The following is a 12,656-nucleotide window of genomic DNA, read 5'->3' as shown; positions in this document are numbered from 1 at the left end:
ACCTTGTGAGCCCCTGTACTAGTGTACCCTAGGTACCCAGGGCATAGGTGTATCTGAGGCCTACCAGGGGCTGCAGCATGTATTATGCCACCCCTGGCCTGGCCTATCAATTTGACACAACTGGCTGATCACTCAGCTGGGGTAAGTTGGTGTATCCACCTCTTACTTAGGTGTAGTATGCCTATACCTAACCTTAAATGGAACACATGTTAACCTATAAGTCACTTCTATTCTATGGCAGGCCATAACAATCCTGGAGGCAGAGTGCTTGGTTTTATGTGAGATGGTGCTCTGGCATGAGCTGAGCCTGTCTGCAGCTTTCGGAACCATGTCCTTTAGCTGTTTCTAGATATTGCCATACCATATACTCTTAAGTGCATTATGAACCTCGCGGTTAAATGCTATCTTTGGTTTGGCTTTATCAAAACATGTCGGGTAAGGTGTCATACGAATTGGAATACTACCCCCTCGCCAGTTCTGGCGACGGGGGTAGCTTTCCACCCTTTTAGAGGGATACGACATGTACATAACCTGAACCCCGGTTAAACTTAAACACAGCCTCAGTGTTCACAAAATGGATGCTGCCACCGCGACACAAGTCTGCTCTCCTGCTGCTGGGAGTCCTTCCAGCTTGGGAGACGTGGACAAAGGGTTTTCTGCCAGGGGAGGTGCTAGCACCACCCCAGACAGGATTTTGTATATTGGTCAGGCAGGGCTTGGGGCCCACAAGGTGTCCCCGTGCATAGTCCAGTTCAAACCGGTGCTGGGGCACTCCAGCCCCAGCTCTGGCGTTAAACTGGACAAAGGATAGGGGGTGTAACCACCCCCCTTCCTGGTCCCACCCATAGGAGGGACCTAGCAGGTAGTCCAGCCCCTAGAATTTGTTTAAAGGTAGGAGCTGTGTCCTAGGACTTCAGACATCCTGAAATCAACTTAATACCAAGAAGAAAACGGGAACTTCGAAGTTCTGCTGCACAGAAGACTGAAGAAAAATTTCCCTTGTGGTCAAGGAGTGACCACCCAGCTACTCGACGTCTGCTTTGCCGCCGCCTCCCGCCGGAGCCCAAGCCCAGAGACCAACAAGAACTGGACCTCCAGACCTTTCACAGCCCGATCCACAGTCCCTGCAAAGAGACCCGTGGAGGCACCGAGACACGTGGAGCCAGCCATCTTGGAAGACACCCGAAAAGCTGACAGCGTGACAACCGAGGCTCCCTCCAAGTTGTGCTTTGGGACTGAGAAGCCCCAACCCCGGGCAGCATTTGCACCAAAGGTGAGCACTCCAGCATCTCCACGATCTGCATGGGGCCCTTCTGCATTTTGCCACTCGACGCGCCTAACCGGTCACTGGTCCGTTGGCTAGTGGCCATCTTGGCGACGAACTTTGAAAACTACGACACTGGTCTGGTTGCTCCAGACTGGCATAAACAACAAGAACATTTTTGGGTGGAGGGTCCCAGGGAATATTTAACGACCACACAGTTACAGCCCCCTACTCAGATCAGTAAATACAACAAAGAATAACTATGGGTCAGAAAATGTGTCAAAGAAATGAAATGTGTCTAGATGAGTCAATGTGTGCTAGAAGTTGTTAAAAAAGCACACAACCAGACATCGCACTGTTTGGGAAGGAAATCCATCAGTTACTCTTCCTTTTCCGCCCTTTCATCCTTTGAACCACTTCCCATAGTGGAGAGTCTAGGTTGTTGCCACCTAGGCAGGGAAAGGTTAGTGTTGTACAAAATGGTGCAAGCGGAAGTGCTGTATTTGTAACTGAGGAGCAGTGCAAAAGAAAGTTATGAAAATCAAAAGAAAGATAGTGACGTGCTCTAAGATAAAATTGAATAATGAACGCAAGAAAACTTTATTCTGGTGCCGTTCATTTTCAAAATTAAAACCATTCAGTGCAAAACAGTCAGTGATTAACCCTAATAGTCACTGACCCTAGATGTTGGTCGACATGTTTCTGCGGTAGTTTAAAGATCACTACGTATCTCCCGCTTCTTCAGGACCTATAACATTTGCTACTGCTCAAAAAGTGCGATTTAAAAAGGTTTCTGATACAGATATCACCTGCTCAAACCTGGCTGTCCTCTCAATTCAAAAGAACAAAAATAGAGGAGTACTACCCGATGAGGGTATGTGAAGGCTCTTGTCTGAACTCAGGAAGAATTGTTCCTTTGTTAGGAAACCCCTCACTCACCACCTAGTGGTGACTTGCTTCATCATCGGGGCCCACCCAAGTGGCCTAGCGTCACTTGGGTGTGCTTCAACACCTGCAACTGCAGTGGAGCTGGTAGTGAAATGTGGGGTGCAAACAAAAAAGAATGTGAGTGTTAAAAATGTCCTGGTATTCTTTTGTATAAAGTTTTAATAAAAAAGATACTGGACAAAATTAAAAGATAAGGTTGAGATAATAGTGGGGAAGTTACGGTCCACTTATCTCTATTTTATGTGTTGGTCGACATGTTTCTACCATCAGGGGAAAATCCCCGGTATTCCTCAGGACCAAAAACAAGGAAGTGGGTGGTATGTGCCCCCTAAAAGACACACCCAGACCTAAATCCTTGGACAACCAGAAGAAAAATCAGCTTCTGGGACGCACACCTAGAATGGAGGGTGCTTTAAAAACCTGTAGGGAAGGAAAAGAAATGAATAAAATAATTACTATCCTGTTACGTAGTGCAGTGCTAGAGTGCAGGATTCGTGCAATTATTCTGGCTTCCCACAGTGGTGTTTTGCACAGTGCCTTCATCGAAGCAGAGCGTGTCTACATGTGTTGTGCAAACGTGCTCTTAGCTATGGAGATAAAATATCTATGGAGTAAGGTCTGATGTTGGCCTTAGTGCGTGCTATATAGGAAAGAGACATGCTGGCAACAAACTCAGGGGTGCACTATGTAGGAGTGCTCATATTGTGTACCGCCGTGGATTGAATAATGTGCCAGCTAGGTAACATTTAATTACTTTTGTATGACCTGATCACAGATTGTGGTCAACAGAAAAAGACAAACTGGACTGACAAACACACACAACATAAAGTAATTCACAACTTAAGGTATGGCAGACTGATGGAAAACAGGGCTTACAGTGCTGTAGCTCAACTCGAGCTGCATCAGGCAGGAGGGGGGCGCTATGCCGGTAACAACATAGTCTAAGGAAAAAAAAGATATGTCGGTTGTAAAGGGGTCCCTTTTAGGCACTGGCGTTGGCCTCCGATTTTGGTCCTGTCTGTAAGGAAAGAAAAGAATAACTTACAGTTGTCAGGGCGAGATCAGGCGGTTCACCTACTTCCCCGTGCTCGCTGCTCGGGAGTAATGAGACAGCGTGGGCGTGGTGATTAAAAGCGTAAGGTTGCTTCCGGTCCAGCCCGGGAGAGTATGGGTGCCTCGGAGGGACAAGGGTGGGCATGTCCGAGGCACCCATACTCTCCCGGGCTGGACCGGAAGCAACCGTACGCTTTTAATCACCACGCCCACGCTGTCTCATTACTCCCGAGCAGCGAGCACGGGGAAGTAGGTGAACCGCCTGATCTCGCCCTGACAACTGTAAGTTATTCTTTTCTTTCCTTACAGACAGGACCAAAATCGGAGGCCAACGCCAGTGCCTAAAAGGGACCCCTTTACAACCGACATATCTTTTTTTTCCTTAGACTATGTTGTTACCGGCATAGCGCCCCCCTCCTGCCTGATGCAGCTCGAGTTGAGCTACAGCACTGTAAGCCCTGTTTTCCATCAGTCTGCCATACCTTAAGTTGTGAATTACTTTATGTTGTGTGTGTTTGTCAGTCCAGTTTGTCTTTTTCTGTTGACCACAATCTGTGATCAGGTCATACAAAAGAAATTAAATGTTACCTAGCTGGCACATTATTCAATCCACGGCGGTACACAATATGAGCACTCCTACATAGTGCACCCCTGAGTTTGTTGCCAGCATGTCTCTTTCCTATATAGCACGCACTAAGGCCAACATCAGACCTTACTCCATAGATATTTTATCTCCATAGCTAAGAGCACGTTTGCACAACACATGTAGACACGCTCTGCTTCGATGAAGGCACTGTGCAAAACACCACTGTGGGAAGCCAGAATAATTGCACGAATCCTGCACTCTAGCACTGCACTACGTAACAGGATAGTAATTATTTTATTCATTTCTTTTCCTTCCCTACAGGTTTTTAAAGCACCCTCCATTCTAGGTGTGCGTCCCAGAAGCTGATTTTTCTTCTGGTTGTCCAAGGATTTAGATCTGGGTGTGTCTTTTAGGGGGCACATACCACCCACTTCCTTGTTTTTGGTCCTGAGGAATACCGGGGATTTTCCCCTGATGGTAGAAACATGTCGACCAACACATAAAATAGAGATAAGTGGACCGTAACTTCCCCACTATTATCTCAACCTTATCTTTTAATTTTGTCCAGTATCTTTTTTATTAAAACTTTATACAAAAGAATACCAGGACATTTTTAACACTCACATTCTTTTTTGTTTGCACCCCACATTTCACTACCAGCTCCACTGCAGTTGCAGGTGTTGAAGCACACCCAAGTGACGCTAGGCCACTTGGGTGGGCCCCGATGATGAAGCAAGTCACCACTAGGTGGTGAGTGAGGGGTTTCCTAACAAAGGAACAATTCTTCCTGAGTTCAGACAAGAGCCTTCACATACCCTCATCGGGTAGTACTCCTCTATTTTTGTTCTTTTGATCCTTGACCAGGGAATCAGGAGTATTTCCCGTCCGACGTTCACGGACACAACTCCTTACTCTCCTACTTGTTTTCCAAGTGTCCTCTCAATTCTGCAAAGGATGTCCCAGGAACAAACGTCATCAAGACACAATAACATAGATATTAGACACAAACAAAGACAAAAACGACATTACCAAAATTAGTGTAAGTCATCTCTTTTGGACACATGATTATGTGGAAAACCTAAAGCAGTCAGTATCTGGTCGCCAGGTAGATAAAAGCCCTCTCGCTCACCTATAGGGTAAGAGGAACGTGCCACTCCTCGCCTGGCCACAGCTCAGGAAGATAGCGCACTGCTCTAAGATATAGAGAAAGTGATATGTGCAAGTCAAAATAAAAACAACGCGAAGGCCAGTAATTACAACACTTCCTCTTATTCAGAAATGGTATCAAAGCCCATGTAAAATGTCTCTTGTTCATATAGTCGCATAACCTTTACCCAACCGCTTATGTTGCTTATTTCTGCTCGGAGATGTCTCCCGGATTAAACCAATTTATAAATCAAGGTCACTTCATGTGTTTAACATCGGTCTAATTGAATGTCTAAAGGACAAACAGCTGCCCTGTGCGCTTCTCATCCCTCTCTGGCTCATCTCAGACTACTTTTGTTCTTTCTTTTTACCCCGATGATCTACCATTATCCATATTATGGTTCAGGTCGTAAAGCGCTACACCGTTCAGAACCTTATGCAAGCGGTAGTGGCTTGAACGCAAGTTATCACATCAGTGTACATGATTGCCCCAGCGTACATGTGTTCGTTTTTCTGACCCAGCATTCATTCTTTTGTGTTATCACTTGTACTCGAGGTCTTTGCATTGTATTAATGCTGCATTTGTAGCGGTAGTCACTAAGATAATTATAGTACCGCCAACGTTAGTTTAATCGAGCCGATCTTAGTTTTGTATACACCTTTCACACACAAGCCTATCTGTTCGTGCGCCCACTCATTCCAAACACGCAAGGAGGTATAGGGCTTACCTGCCCGTCGGTACACTCAGCAGCCGTCTGGGCTGTCTGGGGAGGTACCCGGGCTCGGTTTGTCAGTGTCATTAGTACGCTTCGAAGGTGCTCGTGCGCGACTAGGTTTGCCGGGAATTGTAGTCCGGTTCTGTATTCTCCGTGCAGTAGACGCATACGCGCCAACGTCTGCTGGGAAATGTAGTTCGGTTCACATTCGTGTGCCGATTTTTGATCTGATCATAAGCATGTTGTTCGGTTCACATACATCTGCCAATCTGAAGTTAGGAATACAAACGTGTACTGATCATTACGCTGGTCGTGCCACATACCTGTTGCAGGTTACTGTTGTTTATTTATTGCCAGCATATTCAATATGGTAAAGGTATTAGTAGTATTAAAATGAATTAGGCATAGCTGTAATCATTAAACATGCTATATATGCCTCAATGTGTGTGGAAGTTAATAAGGGAGAAGGAGAGCAGTGCGCAGTAGCCTAGGTGCAGCTTTTGACACAGAGCCACTATACCTAATGTGTAAATTGAGAAGATAAGCCTGGAGCAATAGTATCTCTTGGCAGTTATGAACAAGAGATGTCATATTTATCATCAGAGGTGGGTCCAAATGCATGGAAGAAGGCGCATGTATGTAAAACTGATCATTTTATTACAGTCCAGAATTTTAAGCTTTAACCTAAAGGAATCTACAATGACATCCATGGGATATCCTCATTAAGCCCAGCCTTATCAGTGTTAAGTTTGTATACCCATTTCTGTTCTAATTTGAACAGGTATTTTGACACATCAGTGATATGAGTTGGAATGACAGGTTGTTCAATCACTGTCCAAACGAAGTCTGTGGGTTTATGGTTGACTTCCAAGAAATGGTTGGTTAGGCGGGTCGCCTGTTTTTTGCAGCGGATGGTGCTTTTATGCTCAGAGATCCTAGTTCTTACTTTCCTGGTCGTCATTCCGACATATCTCAAAGAGCATGGGCAAGTGATTAAATATATTAGATTGCTGCTAATACAATTAGTAAAACGTCGTTGTTCCCAGGCTCTGCTTGTCCCAATATTGATGCTTGTAGATTTATTTGTTTGCGGGCAAGCTGCACAATTTCCACAAGGGTGGTGTCCGGTCACTGCAGGCATGTCCCACAGTGTCCTAATCTGGTGGATGGTAGCCGGACGTGGTCTTGTATGTATAATTTGATCTCTGATGCTGGTACCCCTCTTGAAAGCAAATAGGGGTTGTTCTAGCTCGTCAGCACCAGTATTGAGGATCTTCCAATTTCTGCGGATGATCTGTTGGATGGCATTGGATCTGGTACTGAACGTGTTAACACACGTGATTCTCTCGTTCTGTTCTTTAGGTAGAGGTGGTTCCAGCAGAGCCTCACGGTTGTTGTTAGAAGCCCTCTTCTGGGATGTGCGAATCAGTTTCTTGAGATATTTCCTCTCAAGGAGTTTCTCTTCCAAATCATGGGCATGCTTTTTGAAAGACTCTGTTGTAGAACAATTACGTTGGACACGTAAAAATTGTCCAAATGGGAGATTGTCCCTCAGAGATTTAGGATTTAGGATTTAGGATTTAGGATTTAGGATGACAGCTCCCATATTCCAGGAGTGAGTTGCGGGCCATCGGTTTCTTATACAGCTCTGATTGCAGTCCATCTGGGGATACAGTTATCAGTAGATCCAAAAAAGCCAAAGATTGGTGATTGTACTCTATGGTGAACTTAAGAAAGTTGTTGCAGTTGTTCAACCAGGAGTGAAAATGTAAGAGATCTTTCACCTCACCCCTCCAGACCACCAGAATGTCATCTATGTACCTCTTCCAAACCCGTATAGATGATAAATACGGGTTTGCGATATTCAATGCATGGTCTTGTTCAAATTTGTGCATATAGAGGTTTGCAGGCTTGGCGCAAAAACGCTGCCCATACTGGTACCTGACGTTTGTAGATAGACATCGTCCTCAAACTGAAAGAAATTTTCTTTCATCGCTAAGGATGCAAGGTCCATGATAAATGAGACCGGCGTGATGGAATCCAAATTGCTCGCATTGAGAAGTTCTTCAATTACTTCAAGTGTCTCATTTTGTGGAATAGAGGTGTAGAGCGACTCCACATCGAAGGATACAAGTATGTCCGATGTGGAGTCGAATTCAATTCCCGGTAGTAGCCTGAGCACGTCTTTGGTGTCTTGTAAGTAAGACGGCATAGTTCGCACCAGTGGTCTCAGAAAAACATCCACAAATGATGAAAGAGGTTCCATAAGTGAGCCAATGCCCGAGATTATCGGGCGTCCTGGGGGCGGCCGCTGTGCTTTGTGAATCTTGGGTAAGATGTAGAAGTATGGCATGGTGGGATGTGTTCTGCGTAGATAGTTACTTTCATTGGAGGTTATCCAACCTTCAGAGAGTGCTTCTTCCACCAGATGGCAAATCTGTGTCATCAGTCTAGGTGTGGGATCTTCCGGTAGACGTCTATACGCTTGACTGTCGCTCAATTGTTTCATGCACTCTGTCCTGTAGGTTGTAGTATCCAGCAGGACAGTGGCTCCGCCCTTATCAGCCGGTTTTATCGTGATAAGAGGGTCTTTGGACAATTTTCGAATTGCTTCCTGTTCCGCTTTTGTAATGTTAATAAAAGGTTTGTGTCTTTCCAAAAAAAGATTTTGCACATCATGTTTGACAGCTTCTTCAAAGGCTGTAACTTTGGCTGGAACTGTAGTATTGAGAGGCGGGAAAGTTGAAGGGTTTCTTAAGCCCGTATTTAGTTCAGTCGTGGTTTGTTCAATGTTCTTGCCTGTGTTTTTTTCAAAGAAGAAATGTAACCGTATTTTACGGAAGAACTTGGAGATTTCAATCTGGGTTTAAAAAGCATCACCTTGGTTCGTTGCTACAAAACCCAGACCACGATTTAGGACTTTCTCTTCAATGGGTGTCAGTGTCCGTGAACTGAGATTCACTATGAGCCCTTCTCCGTGTTGGTGCTGGTGCTCGCTTGATCCTGGGGTATTTTCCTCCCGCTCCTCAAGTCCATCGACTCTGGGGGCAGATTCCACTGTACCTGACTTTGCTGAGCTCTTCTCCTGCCACGCGGTCTCCCTTGGCCAAACCCTAAAAAAGGAGGTAGATTTTGACTTGGTGGAAAATGTTGACCTGGTGGGAAAGGTGATGGACCATAGGGTCCTGCTTGATGCGTAAAGGGAAATTGACCCGGAGTCCATGGGTTGGGAATCCACCATGGATTGAATTGCCCTTGATTAAAGGTATTGCCTCTCCTTTGTCTTCTATTGCCTCTCCCACGGTTGTAATTCATATTGGAGCCCTGGTTTGAAGAATCAGAATCACTGGAAAGATCTTCGGACGTTGAGGTGCCATAAGTTGAACCTCCTTTCCTCCCATTTCTATTGTATGGTGTTGGTGTGTATGTGGCACTAGTGTAGGGATACACTTTCTCCTTTGAAAACTTCTCTAAGTCTTTTTTGCATTTCTCTAGTTTCGAGAACAACACTGAATCCTTAAAATCTTTGTTAGCCTTATTGCTCTCATCTTGTTGCTTGGTAAATACTTTGGATGAAACTGTTGTCTTCATTTAGCAGTGATAAAGGGCGGTATTGATCACAGTATTGAGATGGTTTTATCAAGGTAACTAGGATGGCTTCACAGAGGTTCAGGGAGAACATGTTTTGCTCGTGATTCTTCTTACAGTGCTAACGGATGTGGGGCTTTATGTGTCAGCTGGCCACAGATCACCTCCTCGAGTTCGTCCAATGTGATAGGCTGAGACAGGAACTGATGCTGCGTTGACGTACGCCAGCCCAGCGTGACATTGTCTAAATATTCGCTCACAGATTGGTACTGGAGGTTCCTCAGATGGTATAGAGGTTGGAATAATGTGTGTGGAAGTTGTGCAGGATCTGTGGAGTCTCATAATGTGCGCCATGAAACCGACTGGTGACCGTGCGCGGTAGAAATAATTTTAACATAACATAACACCCTGATAGACTACAGAATGATGCCCAGGGGTGTTTAAATTGTTACGCCAATGATCTACCTTGTCATTCTCCAGGCATTTAGGTGCCAATCACACCCTCTCCAGGACAACGCTTCATGCAGAACAACCAGGGAATGCTCAGAAAATGTATGAGCGAGGAATTGCACACATGTGATCCACAGGCACACGTCCAGAGAAGCAAGCCAAAAAACAATTCTGGACCACACCTCATGAACAGCTGAGTAGAAGGTGACCTCCCGCCCATCAGGATTTTGCGGGAAACAACTGTTGCAACGCATGCGTTACAACGCATGCCATTACCCTGCATGTCATTGCAACGCAAAAGGCTTGTTGCAGGGGGTAGAAGGTGTTGGATTTAACTCCAACACCTTCCCTATAGTAAATTACACTATTCCAACTTCCAGATCGCCCCGACAGCAAGTCGGGGTAAAGATTTGCGTTGCAATGGCATGCGGGGGTTGGCATGCATTGTAACATCATACAACCTGATTTCCGTCTCCCAATCTCAACCACCATATGATCTTCAACTATATCTCTCAGGCACCTGGTCCCCAGAGCTCTGTCATGAGTGAGACACCAGGATATGTCCTGGGTGTTGTTCAGGGGCAGTTAAAGTCTCCTGCCCAAAGTAGGGAGGAGGACGCTATGATCCCCCATAGAGCGTTGAAGAAGTGAGGGTCATCATTGTTGGAACCATAGCAGTTCACAGTCGTGAGAGGCAGCGTCCCCCATCTACCTTGCACCATCACATATAAACCCTAGTGGTCCGAGTGTGACTCCTCCACCCTTAAGGGAGTTTTTTTCTTAATAGGTAGGGCCTCACATCTCACATATGAGGAGTAGGAGGATAGTTATATGTGCAACGCCTACTTCCTGTCAAAGGCAGGGCTGCCTTCGGGTTGAAATGAGTTTTCTGCCGTAGGCCTATTGATAGCTTATGTCTATTAGAGAAGGCGCTTTTAACGTGGACCCCCCCCCCCCAACTATCGCACATTCCATGTGATGCACACCATCTCAGGAATCTGAGTGTGCCCTGTGTCAGTCATGATGGGAGCATGTATAGCTGAGTGTACTCCTGTGTGAGCCATAGCTTCAGTAAATAACATATCGCCCATAGGTAAAATGCTGTGGCAGGATCTTACGCCTGGCCTCCTGGACTGCCAGTGTGAAGTCTGGGTAAATGGAGATGTTGTTTCCATCAAAGTTTATTTCCCCTTTTCTCTGGTGCGGCTTAGTGCTGTATCTCAATGGCAAAAGTTTAGCAGAAGTGCTGTTATTGGCCGTGCAGGGTCTCCTGGTGGCACTGTGTGTCCTCTCCACCACCAGTAGTCGAGAGAAGCGCTCCCCACCAAACAAACCTAGGAGCAGACTATCGATGCAGTCCTCCATCAGGTCAGTATTCACTGATTCGTGAGCACCTAGCATGTGAATATTATTGCAGCACAACCTGGCCTCTAAATGTTCATTTTTTACAGCATTGACTCAGAGGACCTTCTCCATATTTTGAAGCATTTTTCTTTTCGACGCAAGCATGTCCACAGTTGTGGAAATGTGGTGTTCAGCCTCCGTCAAGTGGTCCTCATGCTTTTCCATCTTGCTTGTTATGGAATCCATGCGATACGTCATGGCATCCATCTTGGTGTCTATGAAAACGAGCCTGTGCTGTGTCACCTTGAGCAAGACGTTCATGTCCTACCCAGCCGGGTCTAAAAAGGACGGGTGTCGATCTCTTTCAGAGGCGGCTGTCCCTGAGAGGTCAACTTGGACTCACACCATGTTTCAAAGGGCAGTTTCATTTGCCTGTTAGTCACTTTACCCGTTTCCAGGTGGCCCAGAGTTGCTGCTGTTTTGTCTTGGTGTTAGCAGGTTACGCAGAGTGTCTCACACTCACCTGGTTCCAACCGTGGAGACACTTGAGCTGATGCTAGACCTCCTATCCCTCGCAGGGCAAGACCTAAACAAAGCATGGCCACTGGGGAGAAGGGAGGTTGTAACAAAAAAAGTAAACTGCGACTTGCGGTGCTAGTTACGGTCAGCAAGTGTGCGACACAGCAAAAACTAGAGAGCGGCTGAGTCTTCAAAGGTAGATGAGCGCAGGACATGGACCTCTGGCTTGCAAAGACGCAATGCACTGGAAAAACAAGAAGACACAATTACCATCATACACCAACAGGCCTTATCATGCATGTGCATTGCATAAACTTACATGACATTCACTTACACGCTTCTTCTGCATATGGCATGAAAGGTGAATGATAAAATTCACAACTTGGAATCTCTGAGACTCTCGAGGAAAAGTCATAGCCCAGCTTGGAGACTCTGGGACTCCTGGGATAAAACTTGGAACATGAGTTGGAGTTTTCTGGCACTCTCAAGGTCACACTTAAAACATGAGTTGGAGAGCACACTTGAAACACAAGGTAGAGTTTCTGGCACTCCCAAGGTATACAAGGAACACAGGCTGGAGTTTACACACTCCCAAGGTATACAAGGAACACAGGCTGGAGTTTACACACTCCCAAGGTATACTAGGAACACAGGCTGGAGTTTACACACTCCCAAGGTATACAAGGAACACAGGCTGGAGTTTACACACTCCCAAGGTATACTAGGAACACAGGTTGGAGTTTACACACTCCCAAGGTATACAAGGAACACAAGCTGGAGTTTACACACTCCCAAGGTATACCAGGAACACAGGTTGAAGTTTACACACTCCCAATGTATACTAGGAACACAGGTTGAAGTTTACACACTCCCAAGGTTTACAAGGAACACAGGCTGGAGCTTACACACTCCCAAGGTATACTAGGAACACAGGTTGAAGTTTACACACTCCCAAGATATACTAGAAACACAGGTTGGGGTTTACACAGTCCCAAGGTATACTAGGAACACAGGCTGGAGTTTACACACCCCCAAGGTATAC

The 12,656-nt window shown here is 45.8% G+C and overlaps 2 protein-coding genes across 3 annotated transcripts in view; both read right to left on the bottom strand.

Moving 5' to 3' along the window:
• LOC147737464 (uncharacterized) overlaps positions 1–12,656 on the bottom strand; it is a 489,484-nt gene that overhangs the window by 86,847 nt on the left and 389,981 nt on the right. The window lies entirely within an intron of this gene.
• The window catches only part of LOC147737466 (uncharacterized), a 43,662-nt gene continuing 37,413 nt past the window's right edge, over positions 6,408–12,656 (bottom strand). Inside the window, exons 2-3 of the mRNA XM_086924126.1 lie at positions 7,655–8,512; positions 6,408–7,207 (exon numbers count right to left, since the gene is read on the bottom strand). Coding sequence (XP_086780252.1) covers positions 6,408–7,207; positions 7,655–8,512 — 1,658 coding nt within the window. The remainder of the gene's footprint in view (positions 7,208–7,654; positions 8,513–12,656) is intronic.

The sequence above is a fragment of the Lissotriton vulgaris genome, chromosome 1_1, assembly GCF_964263255.1.
Source record: "Lissotriton vulgaris chromosome 1_1, aLisVul1.2, whole genome shotgun sequence".
Lineage (NCBI taxonomy): Eukaryota > Metazoa > Chordata > Amphibia > Caudata > Salamandridae > Lissotriton > Lissotriton vulgaris.
The sequence above is the reverse complement of the archived record's forward strand: the minus strand, read 5'-3'. Positions and strand labels throughout refer to the sequence as shown.